Source organism: Lissotriton helveticus, chromosome 1_1, assembly GCF_964261635.1.
Source record: "Lissotriton helveticus chromosome 1_1, aLisHel1.1, whole genome shotgun sequence".
Taxonomy (NCBI): Eukaryota; Metazoa; Chordata; class Amphibia; order Caudata; family Salamandridae; genus Lissotriton; species Lissotriton helveticus.
In genome coordinates this window covers 1,085,866,536-1,085,892,687 of record NC_136057.1, presented here as the reverse complement: position 1 = coordinate 1,085,892,687, position 26,152 = coordinate 1,085,866,536, and the positions used below count along the sequence as shown (strand labels likewise).

The 26,152-nt window shown below is 44.8% G+C and overlaps 1 protein-coding gene across 3 annotated transcripts in view; it reads right to left on the bottom strand.

Moving 5' to 3' along the window:
• CAPS2 (calcyphosine 2) overlaps positions 1-26,152 on the bottom strand; it is an 887,654-nt gene that overhangs the window by 527,686 nt on the left and 333,816 nt on the right. For all 3 annotated transcript variants that reach the window (XM_078678143.1, XM_078678133.1, XM_078678152.1), the window contains 2 exons: positions 10,162-10,229; positions 7,099-7,215 (listed from right to left, as the gene is read on the bottom strand). In XM_078678143.1, the coding sequence (XP_078534269.1) occupies positions 7,099-7,215; positions 10,162-10,229 (185 nt within the window). The remainder of the gene's footprint in view (positions 1-7,098; positions 7,216-10,161; positions 10,230-26,152) is intronic.

Below are 26,152 nucleotides of genomic sequence, written 5' to 3'. Positions count from 1 at the left end.
ATGACAACAGAGAAAGCAGGTATCACCGCTTAAGGATGCCAGTTCCAGATCGGAGGCACGGCTCTTCTGAAGAAGCCTGTTTGGTTCTAAATTTTAATTTTTGGGAACACGGGCAGAGCTCAGCTTCCCAGTACTAGGGAACTCTCCAAGATGGTGAAGTGTTAATAGGCAGTTTTCTTTAGGAGAATGGTTTATTAAAGTGCGACAAGCTGTGAATACTATCAGGGTATGAACAGGTAAACACTGAAGCTCTTAAGGGACTGCAGTTATATAGCCGCACGTCCTTGTACTGGCTGTAAGATTGACAGCTGAAAAAAGGGCAAGAGTCCAAAGTCAACTCTCCGGCTGAGGAACAACTGAACCGCTGCATGGTAGGGCTTGAGTGCAAGTGGCACAAAGATACAGGTATGTGCACAGAACGCTCACATAATTCCTCTATGGCTCGCAGCGAAACCCTAGCAATCTGAGAACTATTGCTCCCTTGTGACTGCATAAAACATTTTAGTTAATTAACGTCTTGGCCTTCATCACTCCAATATACATCTTTGTTCCTACTGATGTGTAAACACATGTTTCACTGGTAGATATTTTGACGTCATGCCAAATCAAGTAGCTAAATTCCGGTAAAAATGACTGTTGCCAGGGGCTTCTCTTTGTATTTACATGCCTTACTGTCACAAACTCAAGATAGTGGTAGACATTTAGGTTTCCAAGTATGGATGTCAGCCTAGTATTCAAAACCTTCTCATGTACCTTTAACACAGAAAGCTCTGAATCGAAGCAACATCTCATTACAGTGAAATAGTATTATATGAACATAAAATCTTCATTCTGTCTGGCTAACTTCTTTAAGTTAATTACCCGATGCTGGAGGGATAATCCTTGTTAAGGTTATGAATTTAGCAAAAATGCTCCACTGAACAAAAGTATTGTAAGAAAAACTATTATTCACATTGGCACAGGAATGTGCATTGTTAACAAAATAACTAGAAACATTTCAAATGCCACTGCAACAACATCATGTCATTTGTTGTGACAACTGTGGGTAACAGTCTTTGACTTTCCACAATATGAATACAAGCCAGTCAAAAGCCATTCATCAACCAAAGGGGAGAGGGGTTGGCCTAACGGCTAGGGCAGTCGACCATGAATCTGGGGAACTGGGTTCGAGTCCCTACGATGACGCTGCACATCCTGTGATTCTGGGCAAATCACTTAATCCCCATGTGCCTACCAAAAATGAATGTGTCCTCATGTAATGCAACTGGTGCTGTGTAAAGAGCTCTGATACCCGATTTGGGTCAAGTTCGCGCTATATAAAACTCTATAAACAAAAAAAGACTTCCCTTCAAGGTACAAATTAGGTCCTAGCATCCATGCCATAAATTCCCACAGGTTTGCTTACATGCCAGACATTTTAAATGTAAGCATTTTCTGCAAAGTTCAACAATTTAAGGCCGACTAACAGGAGCAAAGTCACCATAGGCCTACATTTAACTTACATGATGTTGCCAAACGAATATGGTGTCATTGTATACTGAACTAGAGGCACACATTAGCCATACACAAAATCGATTATGGGGCTACCCATATGACAGGTTCAGCCCATGTGGGACCATTCAAGTACCAAATTCCCTCAGACCCAATAGCAACCACGATACAGGGAACTTCTCTGCTCTCAAGTGGCTAAAGCAATGGGCAGAAGAAACGGAGCCTACTTTACGCAGAGATGAATCGCCTGTGACCCAGCTAACAAGCGAGACTGGGAGAGTCAATTAATAGATCTGCGATTAATGAAACACTTTTGTTAACTATTAACATGTTTAACAAAAGATAGTTTTTGTCTGCTAAGTGACAAAATGCATATAAATGGACAGTGGAAAGGCAGATAATTTGGGTTCACTCTGGGATCATCAGACATCCACGCAAAGGCAATTCTGGTTCCAGGACAAGGCAATTCAAGATCTAGACGTAGGCAATCCAAGATCCAGGCAGGCCAGGAACTTGTAATGTAACATCCAGGCGCAGGCCTCACAACTTATAAGCAGATATTACAGAAACGTCACACTGCTGGCAGATGTACTTAAATGGATAAAACCGATCTACACAGAGGTAAAAACAAGGGAAAGAAAGATATGACTCATTGACACACCGCCCCAAGAAGAGACACGTTAGTCAAAAGTACGAAACCATTTGGCAATATGAAAAACAGGAATCTATAAAGAACGCTCAGAATGAAACAAGAGACTCTCTGTGAAGCCTAGCTAGAAATATTCCAAGACCTTCCTATACACAGTTCAAAACACTATAATTAGGGCTACTTCCATGATCACAATAGATTATGGAAACAGGCTTTTTTCCGGACTCCGTTTTTTTTTTTTTTAAATCTGGCCAATACTACTTAACAAAAACAGCTGCTCTTCTTTTCTACAGGATCCAAAAAGAAATGTTCAATATGAGAGGAGTTCTTTGCTGGGACAGTGGCTAAGGCTGACAAACGTAAATATCAAGACCAGCCACGAGTTCTGGAAGAGTGGGTGGGAAGGGGAGCTGACTATGGATTTCTACAATAACCAAAATCCAACCAACAGACTGAAAGCAAGCAGGGGTAAAAACCCAGGCTTAGGACTTGGAATTCAGAGACCTCAGACTGAGGCTTTACGCACCTAACTGATGTCTATTCTAGGCCCATCATGCGATCTTCCCACAGCACCTCAGCATTTGTGGGCTTCAGGGAGAAAGGAAATGAGTAGATGGGGTTGATTCCTTGGAGCCGGAGAACTATAGGCTGCGTTTCTTTTAAATTGTCAAAACAGGCTCAAGGCAGGCTTGGGCGAGGGAACATAAACTTTGGCCTTTATACTAACCAAAACTTCATAGAAGCAAAGACAAAGGAACCGGGCCTGAGATACTTGAGATCGGACAGTTTCTTCCTCCTTCTCTAGAAATGCACAATTTCAGCCCAGTCTTTCACAGTGGCGTTTGGTATGCGCAGTTAAAAAAAAAAAAAAAAAAACATGAACACGATTTGTGCCCTCTAACAGGTCGGATTGTAGAAATCCCCATTTCACTGAGGTTCTGGAGCTCAGTAACCAAGGATCAATAACGGTCAACCTAAACTCTGTTTATTAAACAACAGTGATCATAAACGTCAGAAATCGCGACGGCATCGTTCTAAAACACACCCCAAATAAATAAACTCTATACAGGGCTCTACACTGGTACCAGCAGCCAGCTTCTGTAGACTGGGCCAAAGTCCGGATAGGACTTCGAGGTGAGATGTTACAGGGCAAGTTACCCTGGCCTTCACAGCCAAGGTATCCTTGTGGAAAGGTTTAGGCTCTGATCACACTTGGCAAGGCAATAAAAATGCACCGCTTCTCTTTATCAAGCAGTAACACTTCGATCATTAGCAAAGGTAGGGTCGCAACATGCGCAGCCCACACATTTTCCGGTTCTCAAATTTCATTTTCACCACAAGGCTCAGTGTCAGCGCTTTGAATCTGTCCTCGGCAAAGACAGGCGTGGAATACAACTCTACATCACTTCGACTTGTAGGTTTGCAATACATTCGTTCCACTATTAGTTCTTCACACTCACACTTCAGCTTCCCTTTATGAACCATTAATAGCATCGCTCTAGCTGCCATCTTCCAGCGTTAACGGGCCACCTCGCCTCAAGAGCCAAGTCTCAATCTCAATGAGAATGGCGCGTGCTCCACTCACTCTGGCCTCCGGGTACATGGTTCGATGAATACGTTCACGCTCTATGGCCCCTGAACATCACCGTCCCAGAGAGGTGGAAGGTATGCAGGCTCGGTGCTCTGATGGGCCATGAGGAGACCGGGAATGAGGCTGCGGAGACGAACGCGGCGCCAGCCAAGGTTAAAGCAGATATCTTGTCATTCACTGCTCTCGGGCCCTGCAGCCTTCCTGAATCTTACTTTCAGACCGACGGAAGGCGGAAGCTTCCCGGACATTCCGGAGAAAGGCGATCTTGGAATATGTGCATGTGCAGCCCACTGGCTCGAAGAGATCCCACACTTGAGGCCGCTAGAAACAGAGCAAGGCAGGGCCAGGCGCTCGGCCGACACTTGCCGCACAAAGGAGCGCTTGTGCTGTGGCAGCGGTGGCGCTCCCTGTACACGCCAGTAGGCTCTCTGATTGGCTGACAAGGTCCACCAATCACAAAGCATATTTGGTAGTTGCCAACCAATCAGAGAGCCGACTGGCCCGTGCAGACAGCGTGAGCAAGACACTCCGTAGAGATCAAAGACTCGCCATCTGTTTTCATTAACAAAAGGGGCGGACTTAAAAAAAAGACACGGAAACGCCCCCGAATCGCGTTCCGATGGGGAAATAGTGATTGACAGCCAATCTCTTCCAATGGCTAGCCTCCATTTATGGAGCTAGCCAATGGAAGACAGAGGCGGGACAAAGCCCCATACTGTAGGATCATAAGATTTCGCCTTGGCGGAGCACTGCTTCGCAGTGCTACGGCCAGGGCGAAACCTAAAAAGTACACTCTGCGAACCAAACTCTGCCTTTTTGCCAAATTTGGTGTAATTCCGTTCAGCCGTTCGGGCTGTAGCCCTGGCTAAATGTCCTATGGAAAATTGCATGGGGAAAATACGTTTTGGGACCTCCCTTTTTTCCCGGCCCCCACTTGACGAATCACCCCCAAACTTTTAGGGAAGGAGCGGAGCAAGCCATTTTCTTGGAGAATTTCGCGAAGATTCGTCCACCATCGCCAAAGTTATTCCAAATAGAATGTTGTGGATTTCCTATGGAAACTAGGTCCTAACTATATCTACCTACTGGCGACCGCCAGTAGGTAATATATATATATATTATTTATTATTTTTTTGGGGGCCTTGGGGGTCCTTGTGGGACCCCCTGAGCAGGCCTAGGGGGTCAGGGTGTTTCTACCCTGCCCCCTTTTCGTGTTTTGCACGTTTGTTTCACTGCTTTCTTGTGCCTCGGTTCTACCGAGGCACAACATGGCCGCCAACACTTCCTGGTTTGGAGTGTTGACAGACAGTTGACAGCCAATGACCATGCAGCTCTTGCTCGGGAAGGTACAGAGTACAGTATAGAGTACAATACAGAGTACGGTACTTTGTCTCTAGATATCACTATTATTTTACTTTTTATTTTCTCAGGGTCTACTGAACGGATTTACACCATTTAACAAAAAGCACAATCTGCAAACCAAACTCTACCTTTTTGCCAAATTTGGTGTAATTCCGTTCAGTCGTTCGGGCTGTAGCCCTGGCTAAAGGTCCTATGGAAAATTGCATGGGGAAAACACGTTTTGGGACCCCCCTTTTTTCTCGTCCCCCACTTGACGAATCACCCCTAAACTTTCAGGGAAGGAGCGGAGCAGGCCATTTTCTTGGAGAATTTCACAAGGATTCGTCCACCAGCACCAAAATTATTCCAAATAGAATGTTGTGGATTTCCTATGGAAACTAGGTCCTAACCATATCTACCTACTGGCGAACGCCAGTAGGTAATATATATAAATATATATATATATATATATATATATATATATATATATATATATATATAGTTGGAATTGAGTGCATTTGTGTATCTGGAGGCAGTGTATTTCCTTCCGGTGTTGTGTCATGTGAGTTCTGTGTGGAATGTTTAGGGCGAATCTGGCTGCTAAGTTTTGAATGGTTTGTAGTCTTACAGTTAGTTGCTTGGTGATTCCAGCAACGAGAATGTTCCCATTGCCCAACTTATTGGTGACTAGGCCAGGAGGGACAATTTTTCTAGTGTTGCTTGGGAGCCATTTGTAGATCTTCCTCAGCATCATCAGGGTGTGGAAGCAGGATGCTGTGACGGTGTTGACTTGTGCTGTCATGTCCAGTTTGCTATAGATGATTATTCTGAGGTCCCTGGCATGGGTGTGGGTCTAAGTTCGGCGACCACCAATTTGAGTCCCATTGTGAGGTGTTTTTGCCGAAGATCATTGCTTCTGTCTTATCGGTGCGGAGCATGAAAAAGTTGGCTTTCATCCAGTTAGTGACTTTGGTCATGTATTCTTCCTATTTGAACTCTACATTCTGTAACTATTTATTTTACTTTTATTTTTTTGTATTTAAAGTGTTTATAGAGCGCAAACATGACCCGAGTATCAGAGAACTGCACACAAGATTGGAAACAGAATCAAAGACCTGCAATGTAAAAACACATAACATAAAACATACATCAAACTTAAAACTTGAATTAGATATGGTATGCTATGCTGCATCAGAACTATTATTAAATATCCTCCACTCAGTTCTGAAGCACCAGGACAATTCTCTAAGATGGCTTTCTGGGGCTCCGAGATAATTCAGTTTAGGGTAACTGGCTGAACAGTGTGTGTGCAGTTTTACTGGAATGGATGTGCCTCTGCCCTATTAGTAGTATTAGTGTTGTTGTGGCACCCTTGGAGACAGGCTAATACTTTGTATGAGGAATGTGCTCATTAGGATCCTTTTCACCTCTTTTTAGAAAATGTGGGTCGACGGGTTTGACCGAACCTCGGGTGGTGGGGAACTTCATGTCCTCGGAACCGATCCTGAAACAAGAGTGTATAGATCTTTTGTTCTGTGAATGTGCGGTGTTCTAGCCTGAGGGAGTTTGCACTCCAGAAGGAGAGGCTGCCCCTGATATGCAAACCTTTTCAGCCAGGTTCCTAGGTTCATTATAATGCAAGGCTTTGTCAGTGAGGCAACTATATTATTTTTAATCTGAAATTCAATCGGCCACATTATTAGCAACATGGTGTATTTTCATACCACGATGGCCATTTCTCACCTTCCATTTCTGTTACCAGATAAGTGCACTCGTTTTTTTATTACATTTTTTTGCAAACTTGTCTTTATTGGTCTTCATGAACAGAATGTACTCGTTTTGCTCAATAATTGCTTTAATACACGTGCATTTTCTGAAGCAGGAGCCCGTCCACTCATTTTCTCGCGATTGCACAAACAGAACACACAATTTTGAAGGTTAAAATAATTTTAAAAAAACAAAAAGCAAAGCATTCTCTCATTTGGAATTCCACGTTCAAAAAATAATAAATAGAATAGTATCCTACTTTGTGTTGTGAAGGGTTCTGTTCCTGAAGCGCAAAGGCGTAGTCCCCAGACGTGGAAAAGGTTTCTCTTGTTGACAATCGCCCACAATATCCTGCTCCGGATCACTAATTACTGCCCTAAAGAAAAACACATAATGGGAGCATGTGACATAACCAGAACTAATTACACGTGAAATAGCATTTATCTACAAACTGCAGTTTTAGGATTGCAGAAATTCTACGAACCAAAACACAATAAGGGTAGAAGTGTGTGTCTAAGCACACACTTCCGTGACTAGTTACTACTAGCAAAATGTCAGAGTAGTAACAAAAAAACCTGACAAAATATTTGCAACATCCACGAGGTCTTTTCGTGTACGGGAAAAAGCCTAGTTTTGTCACTGAAAACTCAACTTTGAACCAGATCATGATGGGGCTGTAATTCTGTTGAATTACAATTAGTGTGCAAAGCACAGGCAAAGCACGGGTGCTTGTTCCTGCTAATTGTAGTAGGTAAAAGCTTCTGCAAATAGCAGCAGCAAATAGCACTAGAAGCGTAACTCGGAATGGAGAGTAACATGCGTTATTTCAGCATTACGCCACATTTCGAGGTGCCCAACTCATAATCGGAAGCCAACTGGGCACCTGCGATATGCAACATTGGCATGGGTGCAACCTGCACCAAATTTATGCAGTCCCATTTGTTATCGGCTCTACATTAGACTCTAACCTTCCTAATACTTTGACCCTTCCCTGAAGCAATAAGGTATCCTACCTATCAAAGCCAAGTAACGTCAAGGCCAGGTATAGCATTTAGTGCAGAGAAAACCATCAGAAACGTGTTATTTAATATAATACTATATTGCATACTGTTAAACCGGGCATCCTTGGTGTGGTTTTCCCTGTCTTTTTGGCCTCTGCCGCCTGTATTTTTGCTGTGTGCTGAATTTTGTATTTTCTGGTGTAGATGTTTTCGGCACTTGGCCATTGCTGATCAGTGCCAAATTGCAAGTGCTCCCTGTATAAACTGTATTCATGGATTAGTGTTTTCCATGATTGGCTTATTTAATTTAGTGCTAAGACCCTAGTACAGTGCACTGGGTGTGCCCAGGGCCTGCAAATCAAATGCTCATAGTGGGCCTGCCACCAACAAAGGCAGTCTTTCAAAGGTGTCTCAGACCTGCCACTGCAGTGTCTGCGTGCAGTTTTTACTGCAATGTCGACCTGTCAATTGGACCCACTTGCCAGACCCTAACCTTCCCTTTTCTTACCCGTGAGCCAACCATAAGGTAAGCCCATGTTACTCCACAGACAGGGTGCAGTATATGTGAAAACTAGGACATGTACTGGATGTGTGACATGTCCTGATAGTGAAATACTGTGTATTTTGTGGGGGTGCTAGGTGGCACACAACCAAGATGGCCGCACTGCAGTGAGGCTCTTGCTGCGTGGTGGCATAATCCAGTATTTTTCCTGCCCATGATCGAATATATGAAGCTTTAACAGGTGCCAAAAACCAGTACTGAACTCCGCTTACTAGCGACGCTCTTTTGCTCCACCACCAGCGAGTGCTTTATCACTGGAATAACACTCACGTACTCGGCCGCGCCAAATCCTACACAGACGCTATGGAACTAAACATCGGCCTCGCTTACAACGTGACCCCTCGAGGCGCCCACGAGGCGCATAGGCTGCGTAAGCTGAATTAACGTTGCAGAGGGCTGGAACGGCACGCGAATCAGAATAAAACCAGGCTCCCCTGGATAAGTTTGCCTCCACCCGCTTTGTTATATCTGCCGAGCTGACTACTGAAAAGCAATAATTTAATAGTGTGGAATCTTGGGTGGAGCCGCTACGAAAAAGACGCAGTGCTGGAATCGCATGTTCTGGAGGACAGCTGGGAATCCCCACTGCGAGGTGAGTGATTACCTGCACGATACAGGAGCGGGGAGAAGAAAAACCTGTGGTGTAGTGCAGTGGAAAAAAACTCCATTCAGAGTGTAAGACGTGGCTGTGGTGTGGCAGGCGCCATTCCCCCTTGCGCCAAAGCGGAATGCCATGCTTCACCAGACGGGCCAAGCTCGAGAAAGAAGCGAAGAATGAACATACACTGGGAGGGCAGGAGGCGTGGTTGTAAAGATTTCTTTTTTCTCTATGGTGCGTTAGAAAATGATTCCTAGGATAAGGGATGCGTAATTTATATGGATTTAAAGACTAGGGTTTTTTGGTAATAAAAGCTAGGCTTTATGCTGTTATGGCCCCCGATTCTGAAACTATCTGCAGGGGTCTAGGAAAGCAACTAATCTTATCTTATGATTAATTTTTAATTATATAATGTTTTATTTTAATATGGGTTGTGTACATATCCGACAACTGTGCTTTTAATGTTTGATGAATTTTTATGGTTTTTTAAAAGCTGACATAACGATTACATAAAAAGAAAAATGAATTTGGGAGTTTTTCAATACCAGAACATGTAAAACTTAAAAGTACATGTCCAACTTTTTAAATACACTGCACCCTGCCCTATGGGCCGTTTAGAGCCTACCCTAGGGGTGAGCTGTATGTATTATAAAGGAAGGTTTAAAACTGAACACACAGGCTGCAGTGGCTTGCCTCAGACATGTTTAAAAAAGTAGCATTTAATTTACGGGCCCTTGGCACATTTAGTACCATTTTACAAGGAACTTACAACAAAAAACAGGTTCAGACAACGTGAGGGTGAAGGCAAAATGTTTGGAGGTGACCCTGCAGAAAGGGCAAAGTCTAATGATCACCCACTATCCTCTAGCTCTCTGCCCTCAGAATAGCATAGTTTGAACGCAAACAAACCAAGCTTCAATACAAAGCAGGGAAGGTTATACCAAATCAATACAAGCACAGGAGCAAAGTTTATATACGGGAGCAGCAAGATTGGCCTCTTCAAAAGCATACTAAGAGTAGTTAATTATACCGAAAGGAAAGCTACAGTGAATTAAACAAGCAGCACACAGCTCCAACAGATATACGAAGCGTACATTTCTCTCTAAGCGATTATGGAAGAAATTATAGTTCGACATCACAGAATACTTCACTCTTGCTTACCTAGATAACTGATCTAGCATCACCTGCTCAACTACTGCTTGCTTTCTTCTCTCCGCAGCTAACTCTTCCTGTAAAAGTAAATACAATTATTCTAAATTTCAAGTACTGTGAGCGGAACCAGAAGGTCTGCTATACATTTGTACAAATAGCAACAATACATAAGAGTTGCAGTTAAACAGCCAGTTACAATGAGCTCATAAACAATACTTCTGTTACATCTCCTCGAACACTAACTTACCAGCTAACAATGAGGTCTACTGGAAGCTGATGCACAACTAACCTTAAAGTTAGAAACATACTGCATACTAAGGGACCTTTGTTTCTAGTAGAACTGCTTCTGCACACAAGTGGGAGGTGCTTGCAGCTAGGAACGACTCTGGGCTCCCAGGAACTCATAACAGACAGGTACAACTGGTTGGTCAGAGAGGCCTACCATCGGTTCTGAGAGACAGGGCACAACACCCCTATTTCGGTAATTCCTTACCTAGTCCAAAGTCGGGACCAGCCCAGACTCTGCAGGACTGACATGAAGAAGGCCAGGTGAAAGTCACTAGACCGCTGCTATATTGTGGGATAAGCTGTAAATGTTGCAGGGCTAAAACCCAATTGGGGTCTAAGTTATAGAGTGAGACAGGTGAAGACAACAAAAGCAAGGAAGGTCTAATTTTATACGGTTACGTAATGAAAGAATAAGTGCACTTTGAATGAACAAGGATTTACTCAGAGGTGATATTAGCTAGAAGAGAGTTCCACATGTTGACACCTAGAAAGGGTGCAACTTTTTCTGTTTCCCTCCAAAAGTGCATGGATGGACCTGGCACTAAACAAGATATCTTATGAACTATCACACGGCAAAAGATCGTGAAGTAACCAATGTCAGATCATGAAGTAACCAATGTCAAATCAGGACACATACTCCACAACCCTTAAGTGAATTACAACATTGTTCAAGTTGTTTGAATTAATTGTAGAGATGAATATGATTGCTTTAACTAAATACCTGGGATATTTAATATAAAAGATAAACGTTTTTAAAATGAATGCCCTGAAACATTTATGACTGATTTTAAAAAAACTACGCATTAAGTTACTCAAAAATCGAAAGCCTGCAACTGCATTTTTTTAACATTCGACAAACTCGTATGATACTGTAAACCGCACGAATCAAAATCAGCTTTACACCTATTCAATAGGGACATGGGAATATTACATGTAGGGTACAATTCTCTCGACAGCCATGCAGTGAATAGTTGTGATAAAACAGATGGCACGAGGTTACACCAACGCTACTCATTAATGGGGTGTGTGGCTTCTATCCCCAACGCCCGGGACATACTGGTGTCAAAGACAACACGTTTTTACGTTTATTTTGGCCACTGGAGAATGAGGCCATCACCCTGCAGCAAAAACCCTTTGTCCACCAGTGCCCGAGGATAGAACAGTGAACGCGGATTGCATGCAAATAACATGCTATCTGTATCCATCTACAAAAACTATTCGGACTTATATACATGGTTCCATAAAGCAAAAGTTATTATTGGGGTGAACTCGGACATGTTGTGAGGTCAGCATGCATTATTGACAGTGGTTCCAGTATAGAAACGCATATACATTTGTAATATTAAACAATTCAAGATTGCTCTCTGATTATATGCATATACGTACAGGAGCCAGAAAGCAAGAAGCGATTACTAGCTTTCAAAAAAATGAGCACAAAAAATATGCAACTTAATAAAATTTAAATTGCTAAACTATTTTGAAAATTTAGATTCTATTTCTTGAGACATCATTTATTAAAAATGGATGATGCATTCCAAAAAAGAATAACGGAGAATCAGCATAAACCAATATGGGCAGCATGAATATACACTAGGGACCCAATTCTTAAAAAAGATCACAAAAATGCACCTGCAGGTATACGACCTTGCATTGGTGCAGAATTAAGACTTTCGGGAATTTACAACAGTTTGCCGAAGTAGGCCTGGAAACCGTACTCTTGAAAAGAAAACTGTGATTCAATTTTTACATGAGGAAATATATACATTTATATTAGCTCTTGTGAAAATGTGCGGAGCTGCTGCAAATTCACTTTCTCTACACCTGCTTTTTCCCCAACCTGCGAAAAAGTTTAATTCTGCCCATGTCAGGAGTGCATTTCAAACCCAGTTCACTGTTGGAAAAAACTGGAGCAGACCGGATGAATACCCTCTAACATGTGGGTTTGTGGGTGTGTACAGATTCATAGGGCATTCTAGTCCTGGAATGGCCACTTCCTGCCTACCTCCAGGGTATGCCCAGACCTGGTTCCCTTGCTCACTTTGCCACTGGATTCAAGCTACCCAGGCTGATGAGGGGTGTTACCCTGAAACCGGTTCCTAGATGCTTGTTTCCAGTCTAGTGAAGATCTGGTTTGGCAGTTTGGGCTGGACTGTTCCCATGAGGAACAGTGTCAGGACTTTTTTGCATATGGTTGGGTGTGAACTAGGCGGCGAATTGAGCTAAAGAATAACGAAGGATTCAACCCAGATCTGTGACTGGGGGTAAGTGTCTGACCGGTTTCAGCGCTCCGTCCATCATATCCTTGTGTTTACTTACTACCAACCGTTGTCAGTATATCTGGAGAAAGGTGGCTAAATCGAAATCTTGTTTGAATCTAAACCTTGATATGAGCTTTCAGAGAAGTTCTTATCACAGCACTGATATAATGAGAATGCTGCCATAATTTCACGGCTCAATGCATGTCACCAAAATGGGTAAGTTGATTTGTTTATAGAACAAATATATTTAGGAAGCATCCTATCGCACGGACAAGCAGATATTTTAAAAGATTCCACACCCCTGATGTGGATGAGGAATACATTTAGCCGTTATACATTTTATGTAATCAGAATGAAAATAGTTCATTTTATTTGCATCCAGCACAGATACCAAATATCATAAAGATCTTGAGTAGTTGAGTAAATTTTACTAATAGATTATTCATTTATTTATTTGGGAGTTTTAGATAGAGCTGGCCAGACATGAGGGTATCAGAGTGCTCCACAAGATCAGAAGACATAGCATTGATAGAAGGATTCAACATAGTAAAACCAGAAGGAATAAAAACAAAAGCAACATAGTGTATGAAGCTCAATGAGAAACAGATAATCCAAAATTGTACATCAAAGGCATTAGTGATAAATTAGATGCTGAATTGGGGCAGGCGACCATATTGAATGATCCTGTTGGTGTAGTAGGCTCAGGGTGACAGGTTGCAGCATTTGTTCAATAGTAGAGTTCTCAGATTCCATTTGAGGTAGGGATAGGAAGGGTTGCAGCAAATGTCTTTCGGAAGTGAAGTCCATATTGCTGGAGTGTTACCCGAGAAAGAACATTTCTGGTAAAAAAAAAAATAGTTTAAGAGGGATGAGGAGGAGTGAGTAGGAGCTTCTTAGAGCCCCAGTTCTACCCGCTCTTAATAGTTTATTTTCTAAATATTTAGGATTTGCAGAATGGAGGGCTTTGTGGCTGATACAGGCTGTCTTGAAGATGCATTTTCTTCGATGGGGAGCCAATTGAGACTCTTGAGAGCAGATAAAATGTGGTCAAATCTGTTAGTGCATGTGAGTAGTCTAGCAGCTGCATTTAGAGTTGTTCTAAGAGGAGCAAGGTGGCTCTTTGGGGTCCCGCTGATTATGGAATTGCCCTAATTAAGTTTTGAGAAGACAAGTGATTGCACTACAGTCTTTAGGTCTTCAAGTGGGATAAAAGGTTTGATTTTCTTTAGCTGTTTTAGGGTGTGAAACACCCCTTTGGTTAAATTTGTTAATGTGTTCTTTCAGTGACATGTTTCCTCAGCCTTTTTTGCAATGTATTCGCCCTATAGCTACACCTGAAAGCTTAACCCCGATGTACTGCCCCGCCGACTACTCATGTGGCTCTTAGACCCTGACCAATAGGTGAGTCGACACCCGTTTACTTCTACACCATGTTTGACAAACCACCTTGAGATGTAGATGGTGTCACTTACATAACCATGGTTCGACCTGCCACTTTGTGACATAATGGTGTTTTTTGATTAGTCTGCTGTTTTAATCACTGTTTTAAAATCAATTTTAAAACCACTGTTTGTTACCTTCCCCACCAACAAAGTGTTAGTGTGTGTGTGTCACACTGCACGCTGAAACCACTCGGCATGTACAGGTTGTGTTAATTCCCCGACACCACCCCAAGCATGCTACACTATGTCCACACTGTGGCGCTGACCTTCCTTGCTGTTGATGAGAAATGTACTATTAATGTTTATCTCCTCTCTTTCTCATTGTCTAGACATAGGACTTTCCACAGAGGTAAAATATACCTACACCACATACATGACACTGGCATGTTGTTGAGTTCTTCTTTTAATATTTTTTCACTCCGATAAGGTCCTGATGAATCGCAGGTGATTTACCCAATTGCGAGAAACATGTTGACCATTTGTTCTTCGAGACTCGTCTAGGGTCACTCTACCTAACGAGGTGACACCTAGCGAGCCTTTTTCACGGTTTTAATTGTAGTAGGGGGACCTCCAGAATAAAGTAGTTTCCCGCACCCCTTGCTGCATTTTAATCATCACACCAGGCTTACCTGCCATCCTGCCCACACACCCGCACTTCACCACAGGGCAGTTGGATACAAAAGATCTCCGCCAAAGTGCCCCTCTTCGAGGTGAGCCCGTCGGGGATTGCACCGCCCCCCCGACGAGGAGCAACCGCCGATGATGAAGCATGACACTCTTCTGGGTGTGTGAGGCAAATACATCCAACAAAATGGATGCCCAAAGGTGTAATACTCACACCTTCGGTCACGCCAGCTTTATCTAACTTTCCCCTTCTCTCAGGAACAGTTCAGCACTCCTCTTGTTGAATTACTTGTACTAGATACGGGCACTTGCTGTAACTGGACCTTCCACCCTCTTAAGTGGTAATTAGTGTCCGTCGATCTATTGATCACTCTCCCTTTTTTTGATAAATGTTTTTGCCTGGTGTCATCCCAGAGACTTTACGGAGTTGGAGAACAATTGAGAGCGGTAATGCTCTTGAGCCATTGTTGGATTGGCGATGGCTTGTCATTTGGGGAAAAGAGTAATAGTTCAGTTTTATTGGGGATCAGTTTTAGGTGACTGGTGATTATCAAGGTTTATAACTTGTTTAGTGTGGTATTTAGTTCTCTTCCCTCCCTGCTAGCGATACTCCCCCCAACCTATTATGCCATTCGAGCCGACCGCTCCTCTGGCAGGCCTGGTGGAGGGGTCGCCCTGATCGCCCGCAAGGAATTCACTTTCCACCCTCTAGCCTCCCCCTCTATGGGAATTACAGACTGCTTAGTGGTTCGCTCTCTTTCCTTTACTCCCCCTCTTACTTGTGTCCTTGTGTATCGACCCCCGTCTTCCCCCCAAATGTTCCTCCCCTGTTTTCAAGACCTAATGGCGACTCTGGTTGTTAACCACTCCTCCATCATAGTCCTGGGAGATTTTAACTTCTGGCCCTCCGACCCTGCGGAATTTGCTACGTCCAAGGAGTTCTCAGACTCCCTTCAGTCGCTCAACTTTACATCAGCTGTCAATGTTCCCACACATAGGCTGGGTCACATCCTGGACCAAATTTGGCAACGTGATTGCCCGGTCAACTCTCTCTCTGTCATCCCATGTCCATGGTCAGATCATTCTCTGATCACCTTTTCCCTATCCCCTGTTCCACCACCTAAGCCCGCTTCTGCGAGAAATGTCTGGGCGCGCTCATGGAACCGCGTTGATATCGAAGCCCTTTCGACCTTCCTCTCTTCTTCCAGCCCCGATCTGACCGCATTGCCTTCCTCCGGTCAGGTAGTAGCTATTACCAACTGGCTGCGGGCCGGGTGCGATATCATCGCTCCTTTAAAACGCATCTCAACCAAACGCCCTAAAGATGCAAATCGCTGGTTCTCAGATGATCTAAAGATCCAAAAACTCACTCTCCGCCAAGCTGAACGACAATGGAGACGGAACTACTGCCCTATTGCCAAAATTCGGTATACTGAACTTCTCACTCAGTATAAGAAAGCTATACTAGATACAAAGAAAAACTATTTCTCCTCTAAAATCCAACTCGCGGAGAATCGGCCAAGAGAAATTTTCTCTATCATCCAAGACCTTGCCTTTTCCGATAGAGTTTCACTCAAACCAGCACCCTCTCAAATACTATGTGACTCTCTCAATCACTTTTTTTAGACAAAATCAGCAAAATTAAAAGTAAAATTCCTCCCCCATCCCCGACCTTCACTGACCCCTGCCGCCCTTCAGTCAGTGTACATCTGGACTCAATTCCCCCCCCTCGCAACCGATTCATTTCTCTCCATTCTTCCGCTGGTCAAGTCCGGCTCCCCGCTGGACCCCTGTCCTGCCAACATCCTAAAGCAGATCTACACCTACTGCCCCTCACCACCTTTAGTGCTCCTCAATAGCTCGTTGGCTCAGGGCATTGTTACCCCTGCACTCAAATCAGCAGTGATCGTTCCGATCCTAAAAAAACCTGGAGCGGATTCCTCTGACCCAGTCAACTACCGCCCAATCTCTCTTTTGCCTTTTCTGGCAAAGGTATTGGAACGACACGTGGTAAAAACCCTGAGTGAGTTCGTGGAAAGTCATGGTGTTTTGGCCTCAAGACAAGCCGGCTTTCGTCCGGCCCACTCAACTGAGTCCGTAATAACATCGGTTCTGGACAACCTCCGACAAGGAATGGATACCAATCAACATCAGGCCTTGATCCTCTTAGATCTTTCCGCCGCATTCGACACGGTGGACCATACCATCTTACTTTCACGTGTCGAGGCGGCGGGAATCAGAGGATCTGCCCTACTATGGTTATCCTCCTTCTTGAGCGGCCGGACTCAGGCGGTCCGTCTGGGAGAGTTCTCTGCGGAATTTCAACCCATTCAGTGCGGTGTCCCCCAGGGTTCTTCTTTATCCCCCCTTCTATTTAATCTTTACATCGCCCCCCTCATTTTTGCTCTACAGCAACTGGAGGTCTCTGTGTACAACTACGCAGACGATCTCCAGCTCATTTTTTCCCTTTCCTCTTCCCCTGAGTCTATGTCAAAAGTTCAGTCTATCATGACCTTCATCCAGGACTGGATGAATTTCAACCACCTGAAACTCAACCCCGATAAAACGGAGTTGGTGTTGACAGGTGGTTGCTCCAGTCCCTGGTCCTCCTCCTTCTGGCCCCCCTCACTAGGTTCCCCACCCACTCCTGTACCCTCTGTCAAAACCCTTGGATTCAAAATCAATAATCAACTCTCCCTACATTCTCAAGTATCTGCTGTGGTTTCCTCAGCTTTCCTCTCACTCAGGACCATCCGCAGAGTCTCACGATTTTTCGCCCCAGACGCGCTCAAACTAATTCTTCTGGCCATGGTAACTTCCCGCCTAGACTATGGCAATGTCCTTTACCACGGCATGCCCGACTACCTCATGAGGCGCCTCCAGCTGGTTCAAAACCAGGCCGCTCGGCTGGTTTTTAACCTTTCTAAATCTCATCATGTAACTCCCCTCCTTTTTTCCCTGCACTGGCTCCCTGTCCGGCAGCGCGTCTTATTCAAGCTAGGCTGCACCATTTTTAAAGCCCGGGCAGGTTCTGCCCCTTCTTTCATCAACTCTGCCATTCAAACTTACACTCCCTCACGAGACCTCCGATCCTCTTCCCACCACCTTCCCATGGTTCCGCGCTTCAAACGGAAGAAGTGGGGTGGTTCCAAGTTTGCAACTGCGGGTCCAGTTTTTTGGAATTCCCTCCCTTTGTCCCTCAGAACCTGCACCCAGTACCCCCTCTTTCGCAGAGACCTTAAGACTTTCCTTTTCACCCAAGCTTTCCCATCCTGAATGCTCACCTTCCCCCCCTTTCCGACCCACCGAGTAGCAGTTGCTAGTTAGCGCCAAGAAACCGCCAGGTGTATGAGCGCTATACAAATCCCTTCAAATTCTTCAAATTCAAATTTAGCCAGCAGCTTTCGCTATGGGATGATATTTTGTAATAAAGTTAAGTGTCATCAGCATATGGATGATATTTCACACTTGCTTGTTTCAAAATAATTGTGAGGGGTTCCATGAAGATATTAAAAAGGGCAGGGGCAAAGATGGAGTCTTATCGAACTCCTTGTATAACAGGTGAAGGTTGTGCGAGGCAACTACAGGTTTTTATTTGGAGTAGAGCTGATGAATACCCTCTAACATGTTGTAGATAGGACATAAACCATCTCAGGACCTTGCCCTGGAGATCAGTGCAATTTCTCAGCGTCTCAAGTAAAGCTTGGTGGTTAAATCGGTCTGATGCTGCTGATAATTTGAGTAGGATTAGGAGGCAAGAGTCGCCTTCGTCAAAGGTTCTGAGAATGTCATCTGATATATTGAGCATAGCAGTTTCCGTGCTACATCCTATCGTGAATCCTGATTGGAAGGTGTCGTGCAGATTGCATTTACCATGATGCCCAGGGGCCAACCCGCTGGTAGGAGGAGCAGTGTGCGACCATATTGGATTTTTGTTTATTAAGGCTCCCGTGAGCCGGTCGAGCTGACGAGCTCATGGTTACGCACCTGCGCGCCACGAGAGGTATCAAGACCTGAGAACATTTTTGGCAGCCTACGCAGCAGGCCCATTCACACGCCTATTCCCTGCTGATGAGAGGTAACGACCTCGAAACACGTGTCCAGGGATGGCCAGCACAACGGTGGATATACTCGACATCTTTTCAGAAGCGCACACGCTGGAACGAACTGCATTTACCATGATGCCCAGGGGCCAACCCGCTGGTAGGAGGAGCAGTGTGCGACCATATTGGATTTTTGTTTATTAAGGCTCCCGTGAGCCGGTCGAGCTGACGAGCTCATGGTTACGCACCTGCGCGCCACGAGAGGTATCAAGACCTGAGAACATTTTTGGCAGCCTACGCAGCAGGCCCATACACACGCCTATTCCCTGCTGATGAGAGGTAACGACCTCGAAACACGTGTCCAGGGATGGCCAGCACAACGGTGGATATACTCGACATCTTTTCAGAAGCGCACACGCTGGAACAAACTGCATTTACCATGATGCCCAGGGGCCAACCCGCTGGTAGGAGGAGCAGTGTGCGACCATATTGGATTTTTGTTAATTAAGGCTACCGTGAGCCGGTCAAGCTGACAAGCTCATGGTTACGCACCTGTGCGCCGCGAGAGGTAGCAAGACCTGAGAACATTTTTGGCAGCCTACGCAGCAGCCCCATCCACACGCCTATTCCCTGCTGATGAGAGGTAACGACCTCGAAACACGTGTCCAGGGATGGCCAGCATAACGGTGGATATACTCAACATCTTTTCAGAAGCGCACACGCTGGAACGAACTGCATTTACCATGATGCCCAGGGGCCAACCCGCTGGTAGGAGGAGCAGTGTGCGACCATATTGGATTTTAGGGCGTAAACCATCTCAGGACCATGCCCTGGAGATCAGTGCAATTTTTCAGCGTCTCAAGTAAAGCTTGGTGGTTAAATCTGTCTGAAGCTGCTGATAATTTGAGTAGGATTAGGAGGCAAGAGTCGCCTTCGTCAAAGGTTCTGAGAATGTCATCTGATATATTGAACATAGCAGTTTCCGTGCTACATCCTATTCTGAATCCTGATTGGAAGGTGTTGTGCAGATTGAATTTCTCAATATGTTGGTTGAGTTGGACCAAGACACATTTTTCGAATGCTTTTGCTAGGCAAGGAAGGTTAGTGACATTTCTGAAATTGTTGAGGTCCTTAGGATCTGGGCAAGGTTTTATTTTTTTTTATAATTGGTGTGGCTTGGCAAATTTGCAGGGAGTCAGGCATACAGCCCAAGGAGCAGGAAGGATGGTTGATTTTGGTCCAGAACAGCGAGATGATTTGATTCAGTTTCTGTATTAGGGAGGATGGGAGGGGCTGGGAGGTATAGGACGTGGGTTTCAAGTATGCAATTATTTTGTGACTCACCTATTAACAATTTAAACTCTGACCAATTTGCATAGTTCTTTGGTAAGTGAGGCTCCTCCTTGGTTTTGGTTATTTGTGTGTTTCTCGGGTCTGAGGTAGGGCATGTGGAAGGAGTTACCATGGAGATGGATACGTCGTCAGAGAAGGGGAGCGGAGTTGTCAAACTTATGACATGGGTAAGACATTGTTCAATTTTCCTTATTTTCTCAGGGAAGTTCGCTAATTCCTCACAGTGTTCATTAGTGACTGTAGGTTCCTGTTGGGAGGTGATGGTAGTTTGTTGCTTAATAATGTTGTAAAGATCCCTAGGTCTGTTCTTCACCCAGTCAAGTTGGTTGCTAAAGATAGCGGCCTTATCTGTAAAAATATGTTTCTTGTAGGAAAGGCGTGCAGATCTGAGGTCTGAGGAGGGCAAGATATGTCCATGTAGGGTTTTATCTCCATAAGCTTTCAGTCGTCCTGAGTTGACTTCTCTGGGATCAAGATTGAACCAGGATCTTGACTGTATCTTGCTGAATCGCTTGAGTTTGAGCGATGCAACTTGGTCAAGTGAGCTTGTCATCGTTGAGATATAGTTGTCGGTTAAGTCACCCACCGTGTGTAGATGAGGGTGTGAGTGAAGTTGGGTGTCGATTTTGGATTCCACAGGTGAAATTCTTGGATGTTCCTTGCCCAGTGTGTGTGTTTATTGGGTGTATTTCGGTAGAGTTGAGGTTGGCCTTAAGTCTGAAGTGCATGAGTTGTTGATCCAACCAGTCAATGGGTGTGATGGATTGAAGAATGGCGAGGTCACTTTTGGTAATTATTGCATCTAGGGTAGCGCCACTGTTGTGAATCTGCTCTTTGCAGAGTTGTTTGAAGTCACTGATTTCAAGTAAGATAATTAAGTTACAAATCATGCTATCATCTCTACAATCCCAGTGAAGATTTAATTCTACTAGTAACATGTTTGTGTCAGTTAGGCTACCGTGTTATCAGGTCAGATAGTTATTCGATGCAGGTTGAGTGATGACCAGGAGGTGATAGATGGTAAGAAGTTTGATAAGGGATGCACTTTTAGTCATGAGTTTAACTTCTAGGTATTCAAATGTTGAGTACTTCGTGGTCTCAAAGGTTTCGATGCATATCAAATTTTTGTGAATGATTGCTATTACGCCTCCTGTATGTCCTAGTCTGTCCAGTCGAGTAATAGAATAGCAAGGTGGTGCAAGAAGGTCGAATATGGGGGTGGAGTACACACTGAGCCAAGTTTCAGCTAGAAATGTAATGTCCACTAAATGCGTTAGTATGGTTTCAGGTATTTCAGTTGCGTGCTTTACTGCTGATCGGCAGTTCAGGAATAAAGAGTTTAAGGGGTCAAGGTTGTTCTTCTTTGGTGAGTGGATTGCTTGTATAGTGGTGTACGGAGCTGGAGGTCTAGGCAGTTTGTTAGTTTGGGGAATTCTCTTTGTGCAGTTGACTATTTAGATGTTAGATGAGGGTTTGAGGGGTTTTGGGGTGCTTTTGTGGAGTATGAAGCGCTAAGTAATATTGTTTCAGATGGAGATAGTGTGTTAAGGACTCAGTGAGGTCTGTGAGGTAAGCGAACAAGGGGATAGAGGTCCAGGTGGTTTGCTCGATATCGCTCTGCAGCTTTTTATAGGGATTTCCTGTCGTAGAGTTGGTTTCACGAAATAATCTGGTCTGGTTTAATTTATTCTTATTTATGTGCGAGATTTCTTTGGCAAGGGCATCCATTTTGTTTACTATTTGGTCAAAGGTTTGGTTTAGTAGGTATGGGAAGCTTATTGCGCCATAAGAAATGGGACAGGTGATGGTTCGAATGTCTGCAGCAGGCGGATGAATCATATTCATGGTGAGGTATGGGGCGATGGTACTGAAGGTTTAATGTGTTAGATTTGGCAGGGTGGGTTCCTTGTTGGGAATCATGGTTGAGGTGGAAAAAGCGGGGAGAGTACTGTGGAGTTCTCAGGTTTAGGGCAGGGTCTGCCCTTGTCTTGGTGTATGTTGGTATTCCCGGTTGCTCTGTATCTGATGGGGCTACTGAGGTGGATGGACTTGGAAGGTAAGGTAGGGGTGCGGTCTTGCTAGGGAATTGGTACTGGGTTGTGTTTCTTGACAAAGGAGATAAGAATTGGGAAATGTCGGTCAACGATTGTGAGATGCTTGTATTAAAACGTTCCAACCTCTCCTTTGAAGCTTTGGGAGGGGGCAATGGCGAGTTTGGTTACATAGGGGAATTTTGGTTGTGTTTGTTACATGTAGATGCTGGACGTTTTGAGTAGAATATGAAATCAGTCTTTTTATGTATTCTTGTTTGTGCCACAGTAGATGCCCGCTGTTAGTTGTTCCAGGAGTTATTGGCGTAGATTATGTATGAACCTTTTCATAGCAGTTTCAGAGTTTGTTAGGGTCATTATTGCTCCAGGAGTTGGGACCATATCTCTTGGTGACGGTGCCAAGAAATTTGACGTTTTTTACGACGTATATGCATGCACAGGTCTAGTGTCGAATATGAGAGACAAAGGTCAGGGCTAGGTGTCAGAGGCCCAGTATGACTAGACCTGGATAGAGGTATATGTTTAAAATACAATTGATGGCTGCTTATTAGGGAGGTGAATAGGCTGTTAGGTCTCCCTGGAGAGAAACCTTATCAATTGACTGCCACTCATCTCGACCTTTGATGAATTTACTCCTCCCCTCTCAAGAGTGGTAGCCTTTGGATAATCCCTTTTCTGTTTCTAGATGGAGGAAGTCACTTCCCCTCTTTCTGAAAAGGAAGACTTCTTGTAGTTCCTGATTCTGTATTTATTTAGTGGAAGTACTCTTTTGTTGTCCATTCATGGTGGGTCTCTCTCCCCATCATCTACTGTCTGGTAGTCTTCTTTCTGATCTGTTAGAGGAAAAGTCCTCTTTCAATGTCAACTTGTGAGAGGGGGAAGCGTACTTCTCCCATCGGACAACTATTTATGGACAACTATAATAAAGGACTGATTTATTTATGGAATTTATGGACAACTAGACATTATAATATGATCATTATAATAAAGAACTGATTGACAATTCATTAGGAATTAGAACATGCCATCTCATAATTATAGCAGATATCAAACCTCACAAATGGAGCACTAAGGATTACAATTTTCTACAAAAAAAGAATACTCCTCAAACACAAACCAAATAAAATCATGATATAGGCCGAATATGTACACTATAGTGTAGGGCAGGTTGTCACTAGCAAAAGGTGTCAATATATGGAAGCTCTTAGCATACCTAATGCTCTGCTGAAATTTACTCGGCCAAAGTAACCAAATACAACCAGCGGTGCTCCATTTTCAGTACCCTGCCCCAACCCAATACTTGGGAAGTTCAGAAGAAAAAAAACAATAGAAAAAGAACTGATGCCCTGTACTGAACCTTCTGCATGCCTGTTTGTAGCCTTAGATGCAGGGCCGTACTGGGAACGAAAACCGGCCCTGGCAAAGTGCTCGGGGGTTAAGTGTGCCGAACTGTTTGCCAGGGCCGGTTTTCTGACTATTTTATTACAGGGATGATTTTGCAGCTATTCTGCAAAAACGGCCCTGTAACAAAAACGGCCCCAGGGGCCCAAAACCGACCTCCACCCGTGTGGCGCACCGAGGGATTGCTCGGTGCCTGCTACGACCAGTCCGGCCCTGTTTAGATGATGAGCCACAGACACCTTCAGCTAGGAACAACTATTCTGCAATGAAAAAGGAACACATACTGGTTTTACTCATGTAAACTTACCCACTGCCTGAGCTTATAATAATGCAGACGCAATTTCCAAGGCTGGCTCACTGTCATCTTGAAAAGCTTAAGCAACAAGTTTAAGGTAAGGGTGGTTATTCTAGCTTTAAAGCATATGTGTGATGCCTATCAAAAGTAATGGCACAGTCTTCCAACTAGGATCGGTGGTACACCAAAAATATTCTGTGAAATTTCCTAGGGAAGCCACCATTATGGGTACCCAGTTGCCTCCACAAATGTCATTCAAGTTTTTTTATTATACAAAAAAAAGTATCAGAGGGGAGGACTGCGGTTGCATGTGCCTACTTCACGTTACTTTAGGCATAGGCTGCTGCGTTCCTCAATTCATTGGCATCGTGAAAATATAAAGTTAGGTTAGGACTGGAGCATTCCTCATGTGAGACCTGCAAGGATGCATCCGTTGACCAGACTAGGGTGTCTCAGTCCAATTTGTGATGCTGGGGAGAAGGACCAAGGTATTGTGCACAGCGCAGATTAACCGCGCAGCTTCTGGCGAGCATCATACACAACCCACCGCTCTTCCATCCATGTTTATATTAGGGTGGGGTAGGTGTTTTTCTGGTCATGTGGATTGTGGTTAGTTAGTTCAACTTAGGCAAACAATGTCACTTTAAGTCTCCCTCAAAGGTGAGGTTGGCGCTGATCAGTGTGCTTCCTATGTTGTACATGAGAGAGGGCACGGGTCTGAGGGGTATCCTGAATGGATGGACTGCATAATTCTGGTGTTCTTTGTGGTAAGTTGGCTCCAGCATTTAAGAAGAATAAGTGCTCCTGGTGATCGTGGGGCTAGGGTGGTTGCATGGTGATGTCCTCAATGGTGGGCTGAGGTGCGAAGTAGGAGCAGATCTTGAGGATTTTGTAGTGGAAGAAGTCCGAATAGTTGTGGCACACAATCTGTGAGGGTGTGATGGTGTTGGTGGTGGCCATCATGTTGGTGATATTAAAGAGGTCCGTGTTTGAGCAAGAGTTGAGCCTGATCACAAGGGCCGCTTTCCTGGCTTCTTTGATCTGTGCGTGGTATCTTCTGAGGGCGGATTTGTAGCGGTCTCTGAAAGTGTTGTCTCGACTGGGCAGCCATCTTATTTCCAGCTGCTTACAGTGGTGTTTGGAGCCTCTGAGGTTCTTGGTTTACCAGCATGCTTGAACGCAGGTTCTAGAGCGTTGATTTTTTCATGGGGGCAAGGCTGTTGGTGCAGCTTGTGAATCCGTTGTAGAATGTGGGTAGGTCCTTCAGTAGGTTGCTCGTGAGGGTTAGATGGTTGGATTTGTGGGCGTAAGTACAGTCTGATTCGGTTATGTTGCTCCAGTTGAGGGTTAGTTTGATGGTCAGTATGGGTACATTGGGATGGGGGCGGGGGGTGCTGATGTAGAAGTGAATGATGAAGTGGTCTGTCCTCGTGAGTGGGGAGGTGTGGCAGAGTGTGATCTTGTTGCTGGACGTGAAGATGGGGTCGAGTGTGTGTCCAGTGGTGCGGGTCAGGCCCTGAACAAGCTGCATGAGGCCGATGTTATTGAGATTTTCTAGGAGGGGTCTGAGGGGTCGCCAAGATGAATGTTGAGGTCACCTAGTAGAGGAAGTCGTTGAATCTGATGGCGATGGGGGTGAAGTCAGTGAGCAGACTGCCAAAGGAGGTGCGCGGTTCTCCCCAACAGTAGGCAGGGGTGCTTGTGATGGGTCGTGGAGTGGCTGATCTGCAGTTGGAAGTGCAGGTGCTCCATGAGCATGGTAGGTTTGTCAGCAGAGGTGGTGCAAGGGATGGAGTCCTTGTGGATGACTACGAGGCCTCCTTCAGGTTTGCGAGGCCTGTCAGAGCGGGTGACATTGTATCCAGGTGGGACAGACAAGAAGATGGCAGGAATAGAAGATGGGTTGAGCCAGTTCTCGAGAAAGAGGATGTCCATGGAGTGGCTGTCAATGATATACCAGGTCTCAGTGGCGGGCTTGCAGAGGAATCTGGTGTTGAGAAGCATGCAGGCGATACTGGGTGAGGTGTGTGTGTGTGTGTTGCGGGTGGGTTGGGGGGAATATTGCAGGTGAAGCGGACGTGAGCGCATGAGAAGGGCCCTGCCATGGGGTGCAGCTTGGGGGCCAAGGTGGTGGTGGTGGTTGGTGCTGCGCGCTAGCAGGTCAGCAGGATTGTAGCAATGGCAGTTGGTTAGACCAGGGTCTGTGGCGCAGTGCGCAGTTCAGCCATGGATTGACGTAGGGAGG